The 22500-nt window shown below is 40.2% G+C and overlaps 1 protein-coding gene across 1 annotated transcript in view; it reads left to right on the top strand.

Annotated features, from left to right (window-relative positions):
* Positions 1 to 11764, top strand: part of LOC101854252 — an 11911-nt gene extending 147 nt beyond the window's left edge. The window contains exons 2-3 of the mRNA XM_013081869.2: positions 4737 to 6903; positions 11383 to 11764. Of these exons, the coding sequence (XP_012937323.2) occupies positions 4743 to 6903; positions 11383 to 11387 (2166 nt within the window). The 5' untranslated portion in view covers positions 4737 to 4742 and the 3' untranslated portion in view covers positions 11388 to 11764. The remainder of the gene's footprint in view (positions 1 to 4736; positions 6904 to 11382) is intronic.
* Positions 11765 to 22500: the final 10736 nt, after the last annotated feature.

Raw genomic sequence — 22500 nt, 5'->3', positions numbered from 1 at the left:
AAATGCACCCTGGTTTTCTAGTTATGTTTGTCATATTTGCTCAATTTCGTTTCGAAACGGAAAGAGTAATGTGGCCATTACGGGCTGACGATAACACAACCGGGATCGCCTGCTGACTTTGCTCCGTCATGAGATCTGCATCTCTAGAGTCTAGATCTTGATCTAGATCTAGATCCAGTCTGTGGCAATTAAAGAGAAGATTGATAGGCTTCTCCCTCACCATGTTAATTCAATAGGTTGAACTTGTAGTTTTGATATTTACTGCTGTTTCTGTGGAACACATTTCTGAAAATGTATTCTTTTGTTTGTCAAAAACCACTGGATCAGGAATCTAGACTCTAGAGTCTAGTGAGGAGAGTGTAGATCTAGATCTAGATCTAGAGATCTAGATCACTCCTTGTCCTGTGTCTGTGCTGAGATGCGAATCTTATCAGCAACCAACTAGATCTAGATCTACATCGGATGTTCCGGGCAGGCCGCCTGGACCACTCAGTGTGTACTGTTGGTGACCAGCGCGCGCGCGCCTGGAAACGTGTTTTCCCCATGAATACCGTTGAAGTGTGTTAATCGATGATGAAAATAACGGCAACGCTCTATCTTTCATAGCTTTCTATTTATAAAGTAAAATTAAATGTTACAAACACAGGCTGGATTGTACTTTACCGGACCACCCGTCTCGGCCCATAATTACTACGCACGCCTAGCCTAGCTACGCACTCATAGTACTCTACGTGCGGACAAAGGTAGTTCCGCGGGCGACTTTGCGCACGCACAGCGCAAGCCAGCGGCGACTGGCGAGAGGTGGTGGTTGAGAGTGGGCAGGGGATTTAACTTTACTTTGGTGGACCACCGTGTATCATACCAACAGTGGGGAAGGGGGGGGGGGGGTTTGCCCCCCTGGAAATATGTTTATGAGAACCCCCAACATCCCATACCTGCTAGCTGGCCTCAGAACTACCTTTTGTCATTCTCCTCTTCACAAAGAAACTACAGTCGTTGTAAAAAGTTATATTTGAAGTGTCCACGTACATGGGCACATAGTCTCAGAGTCTACACGTACACACAGTAACAGGAAGGTCCACCGTCTTTCTACATAGAAACCTGTGTGTGCACTGTGCAAACTCCGACATTCTCCGATGTGTGCATTGTGTAAGGCCACATTTGACAATTGCCATTTCAGCTCAGCCTTTTTTTTTCGCTCTATCCAAGTTCATAGTCATAAACACCTTGTTGTGCAGATCTAGATGAACGACTACTCTATCTGACGTCAAGGTCAAAGATGACCCTCAAAGTTAGGCATTTGTAAGCCTATTTTTTACTTCTTAAATATTCCTCGTATAGTAGAACATGAGTATAGCCTATAGCGGCACCCGCTGCTGTGGGACCATCCCGACAGCCGGACTGTACGGGAATCCCCTTTTTTTCTATGTAAACTCAATTACTATGTTTGGGTTTAGCGAGGCAAGGAAAATCCCAACTTGGATACAGCGGGAGAGATCGAGCGAGCTCTAGCTGGGGAAAGGGTTGGGCGATGGGGGGAGCTGTAGGCGGGCTCCCGACAGGCAGTCAGGGGTGCAATGTTGTGATTGGCTAGTCCAGTGATGAGTGAGGTGGGGCAGGCGGCAGAGAGAGATGGTGCGGAGAAACGCGCATACGGAACGTGAGCCACTCCAAAATGTGCCATAGCCTAGACGCTGCACTCAATACCCTATAAGAGCACAAAGGCCATAGCTAGGCCAAAAAGTAAAAAAAGAGGAGAGTGTGTAGTGTGTGATTCCTGAATATTGAATTGTGATCGTTGATGCTCAGGCATACACACGTATCCATTTCACCAGTTCTACAAGGCGTACCGGTACGATAGACAGCTCAAACAAGACTGAGGAAAAGATGGCTTCCAACAAAGACAAAAGGAAATGCTTCTCACTCGAATTAAAGGCCGAGAAAATCAATGAAATTGACAAGAAAAGGAAGACAGATCTATACTATCTAAAGCGCAATTTTATTAATATATCTATGATATATATATATATATATGGAAGGGAGGTATAATTCCCCATTGCATTCCTATTAGGGATGGACAGGTACCGGTACCCAGTACGAAACTCCCGGTTCTACTGGAGGAGGTGTCAGTACCAGCATCAGGCCTCCAGTACCACCTCTTGGAAGGAGCCAACACCAACGGTTTTTTACCGGTCTCAGGAAGTGTGCAGTGTGTAGGCCTAGGCCTGACAGCTGTGAAGTCAGATGCCCAGCGTAGTGGGTGACCTTGATACCTGACTTCAGATTCAAAATTGACAATCAAAAAAAGTTTGCATAAGTTTAAATATGTTTTATGGCTTCAAATCAGGTTCTACGCAAACCACTTTGCTTATTTTGATACAATGATTCCGAAAATAAAATAATTTTTAGTGGCGATAATTTATTTTAAAAATTCTGCTTGTAAAGTTTAATCCCACATGGCAGCAAACTTCAAAGGGATTAAATTTTGCGTCACAGCTCGTCTCTCCAATTCTGACTTTTGTGGGGGGGGGGGGTGTGCAGGCAGCCCTGATCGTGGCGATTGACATGAGACGCTCAGTCTCTGACGTCACCTCCTGATGTCACTCCCTGTACTGGTACAGATATTGGCGGAACTCGACACCCAGTGCCGGGAAAGGACCGGTACCACTCAACACTAATTTCCTATAGCGGGAACTTGCCTACAGCGGGATTTTTTTTCTGGAACCAAAAGTCCCGCAATAGCCATGTTCCACTGTATAACGACTGTTCATATCCCACAAGACAAGTATATATAAAGAGATCTATATATAAAAGGACTTTCCATTTATGGTATATTTGAAATAAGTGTCCGTTATTTTGCTAAAAAACAACCATTAAGATGTTTTTAAACACTATAGACCCAATGCATAAATAATTAAATGGATGGGATTAGGGCGAAGAAGTTTCTGATTAGAATTGTTTCCAGTCTATACGGTTTTGAAATAAATTTATGGCTGTGCCATCTTGTTATTTTTGGGATCCAGACCCAAAATAATGGGAAACAGGCCATAAAATGGTCTTGTGATTGTAAACTGCTTACATTCCACTCATAACACACAAAACGCAGGGAAAAAATGAAGTCAAGGTCATGAAGGGAGCAAAGCAGTTACCGTGCACCTAGTTCAAGGGGCCCCTGAAACTAAGTGCCCGGTTACCGTGTACATAGACACTCCCAAAGTTATTTGTTCAGATACTTGAAATGTCGTAGCCAGAACAAACTTACTTTTAATTGAAATTAAAATGGCCATTTAGACCATTAGTCATTAGTAATCAATAGTAATGAAAGTAAGCTAGTAAGAATTCCTTTCCTTTCTTCTCATTATTTGGGAGAAAATTTGTAGAAATAAAAATAAGTTTCTACTTTGAACGCTGTGTAATCTATTTTAGAATATTATACTCACTTAATTTGATTTGAATTGAATATGGGACTAAGTGGGATTCTCATCCTTCACCTGATTACTCTTAAGATACTAGTCATCTCATTAGCAAAGGTGAAAAGATCAAGTCCAACAGTTTAAATATCTAGGAATAAATATATAATATCTGACACGAATGTTCCTCAGAAATAAAACGAAAAATTGCAATGAAATGGCTAAGGCTAGTTTCAATAAAGTGAGCCCAATCTTGAAAAGTAGAAACATCTCAATGACTACCAAAATGAAAGTTCTGAAATGCTATGTATGGTCAACCCTTCTATAATATGGCTGTGAATGCTGAACAATCACTAAAGATAGTGAAAATAAAATAGAAGCAACAGAAATGAGGTTTCTTAGGAGACTGCTGAGAATATCGTGGAAGGAAAAGAAATCAAAGGAGGTTGATGCTTTAAGCCCATGTGGGACGCTCACTGTTTAAAACAATCAGGAAACAACAGTCTTTGGGACACCTGAATTGACATAAAAGTCTTGAACATCTAGCTTTCATTGGCAAAATTGAAGACAAACGAGGCAGGAGTAGGCCCAGAGCAAGCTACCTAGGGAACCTAAACAAATGGGTAACGGGGAAAGATCAGGAAAGCATAGCTTTTTTAAGAGCATCCGAACAAAGGAATGAATGGAGAACCATGATCGCCGATGTCTGTCGCAGATCTGGCACTGGATGATGACTGACTTAGTATCTGATTAATGACAGCTCTGAATAAAAAAAGAAGTTATCAGGATTCTAAAGTTATGACCTTGATTTTAGGCTGACAGACAACTCCCCTAAGCTGGGTTTACTCATAATCATGCTCTCTTGCCTTTTTTTTTGAGGGGGGGGAGGGGAGTTGTTTTCTATATGGCTGACTTGTAATACTTTCTCTAGTCTACAGTTGCCTACAGGACATAGAACTGGAAATTTTATTACATTGGAATTCACCCATGTCATTGCTATTTCTTTTGCCTGTTTTCACATTTTTATAAGTTTTTTAGAGGATTTTATTACTCACTTTTGTTTTTGTGATTATTTCCTTTTTATAGTGAAGTTAATACAGGTCATGTGTTTGTATTCAAAAGTAGTCCTTCCATGTACGTTCTTATGGATGCAAGTGATTGATGGGCAAGCTGTTATAATAATCTTCTTCTTTTATTTCTTTTCGATGTTGCCACATTTCATTCATTATCTTTATCTGCTGCCTGTGAAATATGGGAAGACCTGCTGATTGTGACACTTCAACAACTTGTTTCAACTCAATCTTATTTCCTTCTTTCTTAAAACAGACAAAGATGCCTAAAGACAAAGACTCCACAAATCATCCTTGCCATCTGCTGAGTTTGCCCTCTGCCAAACGGTTTTGGTGCCGCCATTGCATGTCTGTGTTCGACGATGCAATTACTAGGTGGCGCCACAGTCGTTCTTGTCGTTATGGGGTGGTGAACAATTTCATGCGACGGCGTGAACTGGAGGCAAAAGCCCTGCAAAACACAGTGGCCCTCAGCCCTGTGGAAGCCAGACTTGGTCAAAGTATTCAAATGTCTGACCTAGCTGGTAGTGGCAGCCAGTCGGGTGTGCCAATCCAGAACGACCTCGAAGGTCATCCAGATTTTCAGCCTGCAAATGATGCGTTTACCTGCTTTATCTGCCATCAACAGTTTGGGTCGATGGAAGCAATGAGGAATCATGTGAAGTATCCATGCAGTAGTAGCAAAATTATTACGTCCCGTGTCCCACATCCAAAGCACTCCATTCCGGTGTTTATAGATACTTTGCCAAGTCAGCCTCGACCTTGGCAGACAGGACCCTCAGAGACGCAGCAGGTGACTTTGCCTCCTACTCCTCCTTCTATAGTCCAGGCTCATCATAATGAGACTGTTGACGTTGCTCCCACAATTCAGTTCCAGACACCCCAAAGCATGACAGAGCAACAGATTATCAGTGGAATGTCTTCCTCTGGAGAAGTCGCTGCTGCTGGCAAGTCAGTAGAAGGCATCACGCCAACCAGTATCTACGTTAATGACCAGGGGGAGACTGTCATTGAGGTGGAGAATCTGGACCTCAATACGGAAGGTGGTGAGCTTTCTCTGGCCCATCTTCTCACCCAGCTGTCTCAGCAGGGCATCGTCTTTGACAAAACTAGAACAGGACAGTTGCAAGCTCGCCAGGAGACTCCTGCCACTGCCAACACATCGTCGCACCTGTACACGACGGAGCCCACATATGAAGTGTCTAGCATTTCCTCAAACATCGCAAGAGAAGAAGAAGAACAGCCAACAGCTGAGGATGCGGCAAATACTCTGGCTCAACTCGCTGGTTTCAGGGGCTTCCGTAGCAACCCAACAGCATCGACCTCGTACCAAGTGGGTTCTAACGCTGAGATGCAGCAAGTCTCGACTCAGGAGCAGACAACCGTATGCTATACGAAGCCGGAACCCCATGAGAATTATGCAATGGATATTCAGCCCCATGGGAGTGTTCAGTATGAGTATAAATATTCTGCTACCCCTCAACAATATATTCCAGCACCCCAGCATCCTCACCAAACAACCCCTGTTCAAAGTACGATCGAATCTACCCCCCAACACTTTGAAGAAATTAAAGTAGAGAATACAATCGATGCATATTATGATGTGGCATATGTTGCTACTTCAGAAGCGAATGTTCAGCCTCAAATTGAAGTTGTCAATAATGGGGTAGGCGGACCGGTCACTCAGGGGTTGGAAGATATTAAACCACAAGATACTGTCTTGTTGCAGCAGTACAATCCCAGTGAAACGAGCAGAGAGCACTTTGTGACCTCTGAGGGAGTGACTGTAGTGAGCACCTCAAAAATGGACAGTTCTGAGACTGCAATTTTAGTATCACACATAGACGAACAGGCCGAATCAATGAAAACCTCGCAGAGGGAGCAAAGCGTTGTGGAATTTCAAATGGAAAATTTGTCCAGTGGCCAAAACTTAGAACAGCAGCCAGATGCTTCAGTGGGTGTGCAGGAGAGGGGTCATGAACCTGGACACGTGCAGGAAGAATCCTGCCCTCAGGTCGTTGAGGAGGTGAAGGAGAAGGAGGAAGAGAAAGGTGAAGAGTTCACTATACAGACAGTAACGCTGCAGGAGATTGTGGAGTCGGAGACGTCGTCTTCTCTCCCTTACCCAGAGCAGAAGGCCTCAACTAGCACAAGCGATGTTCTACCTACAATCTGTTTCTCCGAACCAGGCAATGTCACCACGCCTGAGCAGCAAGCCGGGGAAACAAGGGAGGTAATTTTGCAAGGATCGAGCACTGTGGAGCAAGGTGCTCTTGAAACCGAAGGGCTGACTGTACCTATTGAGGACATAGCTGGGTCTGTGCAACTGCCTTCACAAGGCTCAAACCAACCGGCTGCAATGTATGTGGTCACTTCTACAGGTATTCAGCCGGTGGGGATCAAGATGTCTGACTCGAGTACAGGTAAGAGGCATTTGCATTCATCTAGTTTTTTAAAGTTCAGAGCATATTCAAGCTCAATACAATACACCCTCATACCAGGGTTGGGTTGATTTAAATCAAGTTGATTTACATCAGTTGATTTTTAAAAATTTTAATCAACGTGATTTTTAAAATAAAAATCAGTGATTTAAATCACTTTTTAAAATATTTATTTTTATTCAGTTTTTACACATTTCAACATTCAGAGTTCCTTTCCTTGGTTTCATAAAACAGATATAAGGTTTAGTAGACTAATATATTCATGCTTAAAAGTCTGCTTTCCCCCCTTTCACTGTAAAATAATATAGATTCAAATTACTTTTTTTTCCATAATTGAAATCAGAGCTGGGTTGATTTAAATCAGTTGATTTTTTAAATTTTAATCCACTTGATTTTAAAAATAAAAATCAGTGATTTAAATCACTTTTCAAAAAATGTATTCAGTTTTTACATATATTTAAACATTCAGAATTCCTTTCCTTGGTTTTATTAAACAATATAAGGTTTAGTAGACTAATATAATCATGCTTAAAAGTCTGCTTTCCCCCCTGTCACTGTAAAATAGTACAGTTGTTAATTTACTTTTTTTTCATAATTGAAAACCAGGGTTGGGTTGATTTAAATCAGGTCGATTTAAATCAGTTGATTTTTAAAAATTTAAATCAACTTGATTTTAAAAATAAAACTCAGTGATTTAAATCACTTTTTAAAAAAGTATTCTGTTTTTACATCTTTAAACATTCAGAATACCTTTATTTGGTTTTATAAAACAGATGATATAAGGTTTAGTAGACTAAAATAATCATGCTTAAAAGTCTGCTTTCCCCCCTGTCACTGTAAGTAGTAAAATAATACTGTAGATCTATTCAATTTACTCTTTTTTCATAATTGAAATTAGCATTTTCTTTTTCTTTTTAGACAAACACAAGCGCGCGCACACACACACACTGTAATAAAAATGCAAGTTTATCTACGCATAATTACCCCCCACCCCCCCTTCCTTTTAGACTGACATTTTCTTCATTTTTTGTCTGTAGCCATAATTCACTGATATAGATCTAGCAGATTAAGGCTTTCTAAAATTGCAGTTGCTTAAATTTATCATTAGTTAAAATAAAGACAATGCATTTTGCACTAAAAGAACTTACTGTTAGCCACCAAAAATCCCAAACTGTCGACATATTTTAAAAAATAAAAAATAAATAAAAAATCCGATTTAAATTTAAAAAATCTTGATTTAAATTTTAAAAATCGATTTTTTAAATTTTTATTAAAAAAATTAAAAAAATCACCAACCCTGCCTCACACAGTACCTAAATCTTGAAAAAAGAGGCATAGAAATAATGTCAATTTTTCTAAATTACCTTGTTTCCGGCAAACATGTCAAGTTTGCCAACTGTCCCAAATTTACTGGAGGAACTGTCCTGAATTCGGCTACCTGGGAATTCGAGAGGACAGTTACTAAACACCAAAACCAGTCTCACTTGATATTATTTTTTCCAATGTTATGTAATCTGATGTCATACGTTATGCGAGTGTCCCTGACTGGGTTTTGACAAAGTTGGCAGGTCTGCATAGAGGTTTTTCATCATCTAATACATTGTAAACAGCAGATATGCCCTTTATGTTGTGCAGTGTCTCTTTCTATCTTATTATAGTATTACACAAACACTCAAGTGCGTCCAGTATGTAAAATTGTTCCACATCCCTTCCGGACATTGGGGATTGCCTTGTTAGTGAGACAACTTCTTGGGCCTTCGGCATATTGTGGTAGGATGGCCAGTTCCTTTCCACACTGCCTTTACTTCCCCAACTCGAAGTCAGGTACCCATTACTGCTGGGTGGGCAGGAGGGGGCAAAAAAATCTGTGTCCGAACCGAGGCTCGAACCTGGACTTTCCGCTTCGGAGACGAGCGCACTAACCACTCCGCCACCCCCCCCCTCCCCAATATTGTTTTATGTATGTCATACTACTGTTTTAACGGTCACAGAATTTTGTTTATATATATATATATTTGCAGTGGAAAACTTTAATATAATAATATAAGAGGGTTGGTGATTTTCGTGTTTGTACTATTGAATCTGCTACTGTAACGGCCACCTGTGTAAGACAATCACCTGTACAAATGAACACCCCTCCTTCTTTGCCTTCCTTTTTGATGAAAAGATATATCCTGGATCTATATTAAATAGAATTCAAAATATTTGCAGTTGGAGGAAGTCATGGTTGCCTGGTTTCAGAGGTAAAATTAGCAATTAGCATCAAAGTTTGGTATAACTTTCATAGCTTGAGAGTCCATGGAAACTGAAAATTTACATTTTGGCGCCTTTAATCCATGTTTTTCAGTAAAACCCACTCAAAAATGTGTAATGACGGGATAGAATCAGGTATTCGTCAAATTTTGAACATGTGGAGTTATTGGTATCATCTTAAAGCTTGGTTATTTGTCTTGCTATCGGTGGAAAAAAAAGCCCATCTCTATCTTCAATAGAATTTGAAATATTTGAGATTGAAGGTCAGGTTGCCCGGTTTCAACGGTAAAATTAGTGAGAAAATTATGGCTGCCAAAGTTTGGTTATTCCCAATGCTTGATAGTTTGTGGAAACTGAAAACTGACATTTTTTTGTTCTTTTAATCGACATTTTTCAGTAAAACCCACACAGAAATGTGTTCTTAACAACAGTGGTATTAAGCCGAAAAACAAAAATTCAATAAAAATTGCAAAAAGCCAGTTTCTTCAATTTCATTATTTTGACAAGCGCTTGATTTCACCACACTGCCTCACAATTGTGTTTTTTAAATGTACATAAAGGTGTTGAGCCCCCCAAAAAAATTAGAAAAAAAAAATTGCCCCTCAGCCCCCCAAAAATGCAGATTTCTTTGATTTCATTATTTTGACGATCACGATGCCACATATATTTAGTCTGCGAGGACTACACTGCTGGTTAATGAAGTCATTTAGAAATAATATTCTGCAGTTCTTGAAAATAGGTAGGGCCAATTGTCTTGTGAGTGGCCATCACTCGATCCAAAAAGACTAACCCTGTGAAAAATACTAACATTTTTTGTGTAGAGATGTAACTGTTATCTGCTTCTTTGGTATGCTGTACCTTATTAACTGTTTTGACCTGCAAATTTTAAATGTTACATGGATCATGTTGTGACGAGTTCCTTTATAGCTACTTCATTTTCCTTACTATGACAACTTTGAACATTTTGCAGCCAGTAGCCTACCTCTACTTTATAAAACATTTTCAGATACTGATCTAGAGAAATGTACTGTTTTCGAGAATGGTTTGGTCCTCTATAAAATGAATTGGGAAAGTTTTAAGAGTTTCACAGGGGAAACCTGTTATTACCAGAAAATTCCAAGTGCCACAAAAAGATTGGATACTAATTACAAACAGTCTTGATTTTGATTAGCCAGACACTTAATGTATTTGCAGTGGTTGGGTTTGCTTGCCAGATGTTTGAAACTAGACTGTGGACCTGGGTTTGAATACACACAGCAGCATTGTTTCTACACACCTGAGAAGTTCTTTCTGGAACTGTTGATTGCTATAAAGGCTTACTTTGCATGTTGTCCATTAGAGATGGAATTTAAGTTGAAAGTGTTTTCTTTACAAACTTAAAAAAGGCAGCTTCGTGTTGAAAGAGTGCGCAAGTAAACCTGTAAGAAATTAAGAAGATTAGACTGACTTGAAGTTTTATTGATAAATGATTGACAAATTATGCCTTTTCCCTTTCATGTTTTCTTTATTTCTTTGATAAAATATTGTGTTTGGATGTAGGGGGAACACTTTCTCATTGTTTTCACTTTCATCCAGGAAGAGAAACTTGTATCGTCATTTCCTATTTTGAAATTAATGTGGGACATTAGCTTGACTTTCTTCTGACCAAATAAATATTAACTGCCGTGATGCCCCGGTCAAGTGCAAAGATTAGTGTGTTGGGGGATTGGCATCCAGAAATGATCTCGCCCACTTTCAGGATGAGGAAGGGGAGGCTCACTTCAGAGCGCTGAAGTCACTGCATTAATTTTTGCTAGTGAAAGTAGTGTGGATATATTATCATGCTGCTTTGCTACCCAGTCAGTAGCATGTGTGGGCATTATATGAGCTCACACAAATTTGTGCAAAAGTAACCAAGTTTGAGAGGGTCCAGGTCTATAAGTTCCCCCCCCCCCCCCCCCCCCCCCCGTGCACCCACACTCACAAGATGTTAATTTTAAACACAGGCATGTTTTTTTTTAAATCCTAGAAATGTAATCAGGGGATCCAATGACTTGTCAAACACTTTCAGTTTTTGTTCTTTTGTAAATTGTTATTGACTTTGTCATTATGTGTACTAACAATGATTTATGTGTATTTACAATTATTGGAACAATAGTCCTATTGGTATTGAAATGTCAAGATTTTACTGTTGTTCATTTGTTTGTTGTTTTTTGTTTCAATTCTCAGGTTGATGAGCTGTGTTGTAGCTGTGAAGCTGACTCTTCGAGAGAAGCCAGAAAGATGGTGGTGAAAAATTTGCCTTGAGCAACACTCAGCTGATCAATGTGGGAGGATGGCTCGAGTTTGATATTTTGACGTTTTGATGGCCACTTTCGTGAACTGACATGTGGGGGGTTGTTAGATTTGTGCAACTTGGTAATGACTTATTATTAAAATCTTGTAAGAGGTTTCATGGTGTGAAGGGATGATTTAGTGACTGACATAATTAATATGTTGCCATCTTGTTTTAATGAGCTTTTGCATTACCTTTCAAAGTATTGTCTTAGCCTCACTCTTTTGAGATTGTTGCATTTTGCGTGTTGGTTTACTGTGGAAATACTGTTAACGATAATAATGATGCAATGGCATTGGTTGCTAAGTGTTCTAGACTGGCAAAACTACTCCATGGGAACAAGGAAACTGATTCTGTCTTTATTTTTTTTCCATCTTATCTTGCTTTTCAATAGAGGGGGGGGGGGGGGGGAATTTCCCTGATCGTGGCCTACAGTATTAAATATGGCCCGACACCGCGGCGCTTGACGTCACGATCCGCAGCATTCGCTCTCTGCACACAAGCGTAGGGGCCTAGCATTTCCTACTCTACGGCACAGTGGCTAGGTTGTTATTGTTATTGCATCATAGTTCTACATCATATTGTGCTACATGCTCATGCAGATAAAGAGTTGTGTGTTAAAGAGTCAGTTGTTAGTACAATATGCTTTACAACATTCACTATTCTAGAAGTATCATGTTACAGAGAGAGAGAGAGAGAGAGGTGGAGAAAGGTGTGATTAATTTGTGTTTTTAGCAACATTTAATAAAGAAAACAAACTTACTTGCTGTGTACTGTTGACTTGTGTCCGTAAGATGCAGTCCTTTCAACGTTGTTCCTATGCTCTCTTTGTGAACATCTTAAGTTTCCTGCTTTGTTTCCTGCTGTTGCTCTGTTTGTAAAGCCTTCGGAATAGTTGTCCTGGAAAATGTTGACAGCTGGTCTGCAGCACTTCATCTATATTTCAGAGTAGTGGACTTTACATTCCTCGCAGCACTTTTATGTCCTGCCGAGGTCAGTTAATCTCTTCAGGGACAAGCTTCCTTTGGTTGCAGAGGAATTGTTGCTCTTTTTCAACAGTGTCCATGAGGGTCTGAAATACCCTGAAGACTTGAGTGACAACTTCAACTGCAAAGTCAGAAGGCCATGTGAGACCACCCCTGTCAAGAGCTGACCAGTACGCGTGTCAATCATTTGTAACTGCCACACGCAGCTGACGTTCACAGTGAAGGTCACGCGTAAGGCTTTCGCTACACAGTAGTTAAAGACAAAAACAAGAGCCTTCAACTGCTCGTTGTTTATATCAAAGTCTTGGCGATCACCGAGTATGTGAAAAAATTTGTCGAACTCTGCATCTGTTTGTGAGGCACTCTGTTGGCTTTTTATTTCCTCGAGAGGCTCGATGATGTCTCTCAGACTGAGAGCCCCATTTGAGGCAGACACCAGGTTGAGTACACTCAACAGTTTAAGTTTCTTCTCACCCTCAAGAAGCTGCTGTACTGACACATGGTAGTTACTTCCACTCATCTGCTGGTACCGGCTAAACCTAAATTCCAGGTTGTCGGTTTGGAATTTTCCCGGCAATAGAAATACCGCAAGAGTATGTTTCAACGCTATCATGGTTTCAGATGAGTGTGCCTTGTCTTGGCTTCAACCCTTCCTCTCCCACTCAAAGAACCACTACCAGACGACTTGACTTCTATCAGTTTGAAGTTTTCGTCAGAAAATGACGAGATGGCTCGACAGTCTGCATTTCTCAGCCTGATGTTCTTGTGCGGCTGCTTCACATTTACTATGTTCCACAGCGGAATCACAGTAATCAGGAGCTGTCTTGTACCGCGAGTGTCGACTTGCAAAACAGATCCAAAATTTTTCAGAGCAGCAATGTTTCTTTGATAAAAATTCTCATTCATTGTTCATTGTTTCAGAAAGCAACATCCCTGCACTCTGGACATGTCCATTGATGCTCTGTTGCTCTCTCCAAAATGTTGCTTGGGGTCCTTCCACTGATTGTGCCAGTGCACATTTGGTTGAACGTTCTTCTGTTCTTTCCTGCAAGGATGCCAGATTTTCGCTTCCTTTTTTAAAAATTCTCAACATTAGCTTAATGTTTTGCTTCTCTGTCACTGTTGGATTCAGGCTTTTGTGGTTGAGGGATGGAGCAAGTTTCACTGCCGATGATTTTTCCTCTTCAAAAAATCTCTGAAGGTGGGAGAATGATGCTTTCATTGTTTCCCCTTGACCTTGCAAAGCTAGGAACGTAAAGGTTTTTTCCATGTCGTTTGTGTAAGCCAATTGTTGCGGAGGCATTTGAAGAGGTGTACAGTGTCGAAAAAAAAAAATGTTTTCGACTTCCACAAAGGGTTTTCGATCTTCGATTTGAGCTCTCCTCAACACAGGGCAGTGAAGGCATTCCTGTTGATTCTCTCGTTGTCAGAAATGACAGAGACCATGGTAAACCCACTGCTGTGTCACACACGTTGCACATTTGTAATCATAATGTGTAGCCAGCTGGTGTTTGTGTTTTATACTGGCATTATAGCCACTACGTCTGTTTTTAAACACTTGGGCTGTACTGGCCTCGGCAACTCTGCTGTTTGTGGCTGACCCTTCCAGTTTGCCTTTCGTGTTTGATCATTGGTGGGCGACATGAATTGCATCCACCATCAGGGTATCATTTCTCTCGATGTCTGGCATGTTCTGACTTTTTTTCTCCAAGTAGGCCTGCTGTAGAGCCCCATCCTGAAACCCACTTTGATCTTGAAGGTAGATGAGAGCCTTTTCAGATATGAGGTATGTGGAAGAGTCAGAACTGTGTTCCTCAACATTACCTGTATTACCGTTCCTGGGTAACAATGTAACAATGTCGTTTCACTCTGGACAGGTCCATAAGTGCTCAGTTTCCCCCAGCACCAATGCCCGCAAGGTATCCATACTGATTGTTCTTGTGGCTATCTGATTATGGCGACATCTTTCCTTTCCAGATAATCATTCTTTTCTTCTTTCTCCCCTCTCTATCCCCATTTCCCGCATCCTGATGATTGCTTGGTGTTCTGCTGTCTCCCTGTCTTCATCCAGCTACTTTTCCTCCAGGGTCTTCTACACTTCTCGTTTGTCAAATTTCACCTCCCCATCAACCACGGTACTGCCTGCCAGCCTATCAGCTTCCTCATTACTCTTCACTCCAGAGTGCCCAGGACAGAATATCTACATGATGGCTCTAAGTGATGAGTGTTGTATTGGGTTCATCCATTCTCTCCTAAGCTGCCCTTTCTCAACCCTTCGCAGGATGTTCTGGGAGTCTGTGACAATAATGAGATGGGTAGTTCTTGGTCTTGTATTTTGAAGCTAGCCAAGCGCTCTTGTTACGGCCTCAATCTCCATTTTCATGCTTGAAGTTGTTTTTTCTATGACCCCTGACATGCTATGAACCTGTTTGTTCCCACTGTCGTTCCCGTTAATGACAGCAGCACATTCCCATCTTTCACGAGCCATAGTGATGTGAACGTTGGCCAGGCTTCTGCAATCGGGGCTCAGTTCAAACCATTCCTTTCCTCTGCATATTTCGCAGATGCCACAATCTTTCCTCAAGGAGTCTTTATCTTCTGCCCCATTTGATCCTATTTCCTTTGATGCTGCTTAAGTTATCATGCAAGGGGTGCCTCGGATCTCCCAAAACATTCAAGTACAGCTTTGCCTGTGCCACCTTTTGCCTCACTCTAATGCTGGCCAGGTCAAGGATGTATCTCATACAGACAACACGAGTGTCCTTTGTGCCACCCAAGACTGCCCTCATAGCTGCATTCTGTACTCTCTGCAACCTGTCTATCTGAATCTTGGACAGGGAGAGGATGCCCAGACCATAGTCAATGACTGACAGAACAACCAGCTGCATTAGGAGAAAAAGAACTCTCTGCTGAATTCCCGCTGAAGCCAAGTTCTTCACTACATTAATGCCCTTCTGAGCCCTGACAGCAGCATTGTTAATATGTTTTCGGAAAGAAAGTGTCCTGTTCAGAGTGATTCCCAGGTACTTCAACTCATGCTGTCTGTCTATGAGAAAGTGGTCAAACACAATTGGAGGGTAGGGTGTTTCACAGTACGGTTGTTGAGTGAGCACCAGATGACCTGTGTTTTGTCTGGATTGAGTACTGCATTGTATTCCTCACACCAATCTGCGACCTTGCTCAGCCTGTCATGTAGCATCCGTCCTACCGCTAGCCTATCATGACCTAGTCCGTAGACCATCACATCATCTGCAAAGATTAGGATTCTTCCTGCTCCACTTACACCGTTCCTGGCAATTTTGGATGTATATATGTTGAACAGGACCGGTGATAAGGCTGATCCTTGTGGCAGTCCTGAGGCACTTCAAGGTTTGACATCCATGGCCCGCTTCTCAGCGCCACCTTCATCTCAAACAGCGTCGGAGATCCATTATACCAACCTGGGGTCAACATCTATTTCCATCAGGAGATCCATGAGCTTGCTGTAATCGACTCAGTTGTGAGCATCCTCTAGGTCTATAGCAGCCATCACTATCTCCTCCTTTCTCTGGAACCCTTCAAATACATCAAAGGCTAACACAGCCGTGTTTGTGCAGGTGTCTTCCCTGGTCTGTAGCTTCCAAGGCCATCTGGAAGGACCTTTTTCCTCTCTAGGTAATTTGCAAGCCTTTGACCACAATCTTTTCCAGGATCTTTCCATACGTGTTGTGCATGGTGATGATTCTGTATCCCTTGATGTTGGAGTGGTCTTTGCCTGGTTTAGGAAGAGGCATGAGGTAGCTGTGTAGCCACTCCTCTGGGATCTTGCCTTTTGCCAGACTCTCGTTGAAGTCCTCCACCATGCCCTGTAGATCTTCATCTGCATCCTTAAAATGGCTGCACTATCCTTCGTTCCACTTATGACCCGCTTCACTTCCTGTATTATGACACCCTCTCCATACAGCACCTCTGGCACAGCAGTTTTCAGAAGTGCCCAGATGTTGGCACACTCCTCCTTGTTGCCTCAACATTAAATATGTTTGTGGAGCTGTAGCATATATACGAAAAGCCAAAATTAATGTCTCACAGGTTTATTTGTTCAGCTTGGAAGTCCATCTTCTCCTTGAGGGCTTGGGCTTTGTCATCGTCAGCATCATCGCCTACAATGTTGTGAGTGAATTCTGGTATGGTATGAACAAAGAAGTGGAAGTGGAGGTCCATGATCGCCCACGCCAGTCGGCAAGGCACCGGATGATGATGATGAACAAAGAAATGGATTTGCTGTTTTTTGTCTTTCTTTTCTCTATTATCCCTTGCATAGTGAGATAGTAGACTATCGAATTGTGACCTTGATGTCAGCATAGGAGAGGGCTATGCATCTGCAGTAAGTTTGGGTATTGTCCTCTCCACTGTTAGAACACTCCCGTCTGGTCTTGTCTCTGAATCCTCTCTTACAATGAATTGGTCACAAAGTGAGCCACACACACAACAGATAGTGAAGATGGTTTAAAATCAGCACAAGGAATTTTGCCAATCCATAATCTCTTCGTCTCCTCATCTGATGGGAAACTAAATACAGACACTTTTTCACTCTTTGAGTAGTTGCTTCTGCATTTTGTCCAGGTTCTAGATTTTCTACTAGATTCTACATTCCAAAAGCACAATAATCGTATTCCATGTGAAATAAATACGCACTGTAAACAATACTAGAAATATTAGTGTAAACAACATTCTACCAGTCAACTCTACAGACACAAAAATGGAATCAATCGCACAGTGATAACAACAGATGCGTCAACAAGTAGGCTTACAAGTAGAATGCAGCTGTTATCGACTGGGCTTAGGGCCTACTTCCACAGAGTACCTATGTTGTAGCCTAGGCCCTACAGTTGAAAACCCTGCCTCAGTTCGTGACGTCACAGAGCATGCGAAGTGGCTAGAGTCGGGCCATTTTTAATACCGTAGGCTAGGGTCTGATGTGATTCTGGCTCTTTTCCTACTTTCTTGGATTAGATTTATGATTTCGTGAGGCAGTATGATGAAATCAGGCGCTCGTCAAAATAATCAAAGTGAAGAAACTGGCATGTTTTCACAGGCTTTTGAATTTTTGTCTAATTTGGGGGGTTTTTTGGTTCAACACCTTTCATACCTATTAGAGAGCACATTTCTGTGTGGATTTTACTGAAAAGCGTTTATTGAAGGCACAAAATAAAAAGCAAATTTTCAATTTCCATGGACTGTTAAGCAAATAACTCACTTTTTCTCACTAATTTTACCTCTCAAACCAGGCCTCCCCACCTCCTTCAATCGCCAGTATCTCGACTTCTATTCAAGATCAATGGACATTTTTTTTCATCAAATGCAAGGCAAATGAACAACCTCTAAAGACGATACCAATAACTCTACATGCCCAAAAATTGAAGAGCGCCTGATTCCACTGCGTCGTCACACATTTATCCTATCTATTCCTTGTGAAATGTCACTGCTGTTATGAGCGCTCACTTTACATACTTTTGTCGGCAGTAGAACTATGTCTTCAGTCCAAAATACGGTACCCCAAACTGATATATTGCATGCAGGGCAGGTTTTGAGAGAATGATTGTAAATGTTGATCAGAATTTAGACTGTTTTGGGTTTTTCGATGCTATGGGAGATCTCATAGAGATACTCAAAAGATCCTGCCTCCACAGGTGTGATTCGAATGTGAACTGAGGTTTCCCATGTGTTAACCGGGGAAGATCCTAATCTTTTAGTCTTTAAAGTGAGGTGGGATATGCATCCTTGTCATCATTTTACTATTCTGGTTCTTGTCTCCATCCCACTTTAGTTTAGGGGAGAAAGTGAGGTTGTCGTTGAACTGCCGTTGGTGATGTTGAGTCTGCATGATGGGGGCCAATATTTCACTTGGAACATATCAGTTTAAAGGTGACACTGAAACTGTAAAGGAGGAGAAGAATCAGACTACACAAGAGTATCATTCAACTGCTCCCTGTTTTTGTTGGCAATTTTTGGTATAGGCCTCTTTTAATTTTATTGCTCTTCTAGTCTTTGTTGCCATTTGTTGTGGTGTAGTCAAGTATGGTCTCTGTCAGTATTTGGAAGTTTGCACCTGGATGAGGTCTGAATTTGGTTTTCTCTTACTGCCTGGAATAGGTATGCTTGTGTTCTTTGGTGCATGGTTTCCAGATAGGGTTAAGTTCTTTGCTTTCAAAATGATCGCAGTTTTTTTTTTCAAGAAACTTGGAAAGACAATCTTTCATTACAAAGATAAATCAGTCTTTCTCTTTCATGTGTCCTTTTCAGTTTCAAGTTAGCTACAAATCGTACTTATATGGCTAAACACCTTGTCTCAAAACAAAAAACAAACATTTTCTCTCTGCATGTTAGAAATTTTGGTCATCTAAGATGAACTGTTTTTTAGATATTCAAGATCTTGGTCTTTTGACCCAGATACTTACCCCCTCCTATGCCGAAAAGGTCCAAGGTTCAAACCATTACCAAAAACTCAATGAGAGGAGAAACTTGCAATTATCCTAGAAGTAAGTTGAAGCTGCCTGTACACTGTAAATTGAGTAATGCTCTACTGGCTTGTAATGTTTAACATTTTTTGTGTAAGAAAATATAAATGATAATAATTAATATAGAAATGGACATGAATGTATTAGTAGTATTACATGTACTAGAAAGGAAGTTGTCAGGTTCAAAATGATTCCTTTCTTTACTTTCTTGCCTTTGATTGGAAATTTGGCAGTGTCTTTCTAAACAAAATGACCCTGCTCACACTGTAAACACCAGTTCCCAGTGCTCATAGGCCTGTTTTTTTTTCTCTCTGGGAACTTTTGACAGAAGTATTTGGTAGTGCTGTTTTTATTAGTGTTTTCTCATAAGCAAAGCTGGTTTGCTTTTGTTGCTGTCATTTTCTTTCTCAAAGATAATATAGTTTACTGTTTGGTAGTGGAAGTACTACATGTAGTAAAGTTTATCAGAATCTGGATGACTTGGGCACTTGCTTGAATAGATAATTGTGAAGGAAGAAGACATGCTTTGCCATTTCTTTCCCCCAAAAATGTTTACTGTTTGGTTGTGAAAGTGCAGATTTTCAGAATGAATAACTTAGGCTTTTGCATTTTTAGGTCATTCCAAAGGCAGAAAACATAGTTTGGTAGAAAAAGGTGTAAGAAAGAAGGAAAAGAATGTAGGCACAGACATTCAGCAAAATAGCAGATTGCATGTGAACATCTGAATGTTTATCTCTGTATGTGTTAATCTTCCAATGAAAGCATTGTGCCTCTTGTCAGTTTGCAGTGGGTGTATTTGTCACCCCTCAGTGGGTGTATTTGTCACCCCTCAGTGAATAAATTGACTATTTTTTTGTGCTTTTTGCCTCTTTCTTCTTGCTCACAGTCATAGATCAGATACATTTTCAGGAAAGTGTTGAAAAATTGGTATGAAACGCCCTTGCCTCAGATTTGCAGGAAAGAATTACAATCTATACTCTTGACTTTTACGTTTTTTTGCTTTGACATATTACTTTTTTTATGTAATATTGTTTTTGGTGTTCAGACTAAAATGAAGAAATAGTTTTTTTGCTTCCATTTTGACATCAAAATGATATTTTTAAGGTTACCTTCGTCTTGAAACATGACATCTAATCTCTTATCTGTAAGATGTTATTCATGATGTAGTCTGCTGAGAAGGTGTCTTTTTATCATTTGTAACATCTGAATGGAAACCATTGCCCTACATATCTGGCACTTCAATGACCATTCTGTGTAAATAAATTTCATCACAGTAAACTAGTAGTACTTTCTGTAGCTTGTCTTCTTTCTTTTCCTGTCTCAAGCTATAATAAGGGAGTTTTGGTTTTATTGTAGTACACATCGTTGAGAACCGTAAACCCATAAGCTATAGCTATTTGAATTGTGTTATGATTGTACTGTCCTGAAATTGTGTAAATCTTAATCTAAAGCGAAAAGAATTTTTAACATGACACTTAATGAGATATATACTGTATTTAATTGCAAAAGCTAAGTGACGATGTGTACTATAGAACGTGCCAAATTTGTTCCTGTTCTGACATTACAATTTTTGTTTGTTTGTTTGTTTCACTCATTTCAAAATTAAATTTGCGAAACTCTCAGCACTTGTCATCAATCACTGTCCTGCTTTTTAAGCATACCAGTAAAGGATATCATGCTAATACTAATTTTAAAGAAGTTTTTTGAATTTATACAGAAAGTATCAGACAATATCAAGAACTTGATGCAGAACATTTTTTGTTTATCATCTTTTAACAGTTTTCATCTCTACAGAAATCCAAAGCTCTAGGTTTTGGGGTTTCTTTTGCCTTTCTTTTTTTCTGTCTGTTACCAGATGTTTTCATTTTCAGCAAAACAAGAAAAAAAATATTATATGTTGGTTTTGAAGTCACTGTTGCTTTTTGACGATATGCAAATTCCAATTTGATGCATAGTTAGTGGATGATATATGAACTGTTTGACGATAAAGTGCGACAAAGGCCACTTTTAAAGTTTAGTAAATTAAAACTAGTACTATTGTATCCAGAAAGTGAGGCACATCCCAGAGGCAACTTCTTTTCTCACAAAATCACAACTAAAGCTGCTCAGTCTGTACAAAGTGAAGAATAGAAATCTTCATTTTTCTCGCAATCAGAAAATGGACATTTGTGTTTTGACGTGAAATTGATCTATTTATATATTTTAATTTTATAATATTTGAGTTGAGACTAACTGTATGTTCTCTGTACTGTTAAAATATTCGACGCTGTGCCCAGACTTTAGAAATTATATTATGGAGCCATTTTTATTTGAAATGTAAAGCACGTGTGAAATGCCCTGTTCTGACTTGATATAATCCTCATTATAAATATATTTATAAGTAAGACTTTTGCATTCAGTTTCCTCTCATGTGGTTGTTTTTCATAGTGTTGACTGTTTATGAACATGGCCTGATATCCTTTTCGTTACGGTATATTATAAATTATACGAACTCATGTACATGATGTATTGGTTTGAAACTGATTTTTTTTCTGTGAACTTTAAACATGATTTTAAATGTATTTCAACTTCTGTGTTTGAATTACAATTCTTTTGTTCTGGCTCCTGAGCAAAAATGTCTTTACAACGCCTCTTAGCTTAATGATATGTTCCATGTAGCACAACAATATTTCTGATCAATAAATATCTTGCTAATCACTTTTTTTTATTATTCTTCTTTGAATTGATACTTACAGTGAGGTTCGTTTCTTTTGGTTCTATTTTTCCTATTGAAAAAATTAGCCATTCCCAAAGAGGGAAACATTAATATCTCGAGTTCTTATGCACAGTAGAATTGTAATTGTAAATGGGCTGATTCATTAATGTCATGCTCATAACTGTGCCTGAACTTCTTTCCTAATCATTTCCTCTACTTCTTTTGTATGTTTGTCACACTTTTGTGACCCGCTATTTCTGGGGTGCCTTGATAGTCGAAGCAGACTTTGTGCTGTTGAAACTAGAGAGGTGAGCAGAATAAGTCTGATTCCCTGTAAGGACTTCTCTGTTGACATCCACCCCTTGGCGCTCATATGACCTTATGCAGTTATGCAGTTGCGAGCGCCGTAAAACCTCTACTAAAACAAAAACAATAATTTTGGTGTTTTTTCACCCCCATGGACTATTTAGATCAATTAAGAGGTATGCTTTGACCCTGCCTGTCCAAGGCCAACCCCGGCTTCAAAAAGGTACAACATCCTAGCAGAAGAGAAAGACTGGGATACTGGATAAAAATTCTCCCTACTTGGGAATCGAACTCTGGTTCTTTGCTTGTAATAGCAAAGCACATAACCGCTACACCTCAAGACAGGTTATATTTTGATGTTGCATGATTCCTCTGAGAGAATATAGAATTTAGTAGGCTTCTTCAGAAAGGTTTTTTGTTAGTAAATGATACCCCACTCAGGAAGAATCAAAGTACAGCCGAACCTGCTCTAACGACCACCTGTGTGAGACAGTCACCTCTGTACAAACAGCCACTTTCCATTCCCCC

This window comes from Aplysia californica, unplaced genomic scaffold (genome assembly GCF_000002075.1).
Source record: "Aplysia californica isolate F4 #8 unplaced genomic scaffold, AplCal3.0 scaffold00149, whole genome shotgun sequence".
NCBI lineage: Eukaryota > Metazoa > Mollusca > Gastropoda > Aplysiida > Aplysiidae > Aplysia > Aplysia californica.
Note: the sequence above shows the minus strand (reverse complement) of the source record. Positions and strands in the feature narration are given on the sequence as shown.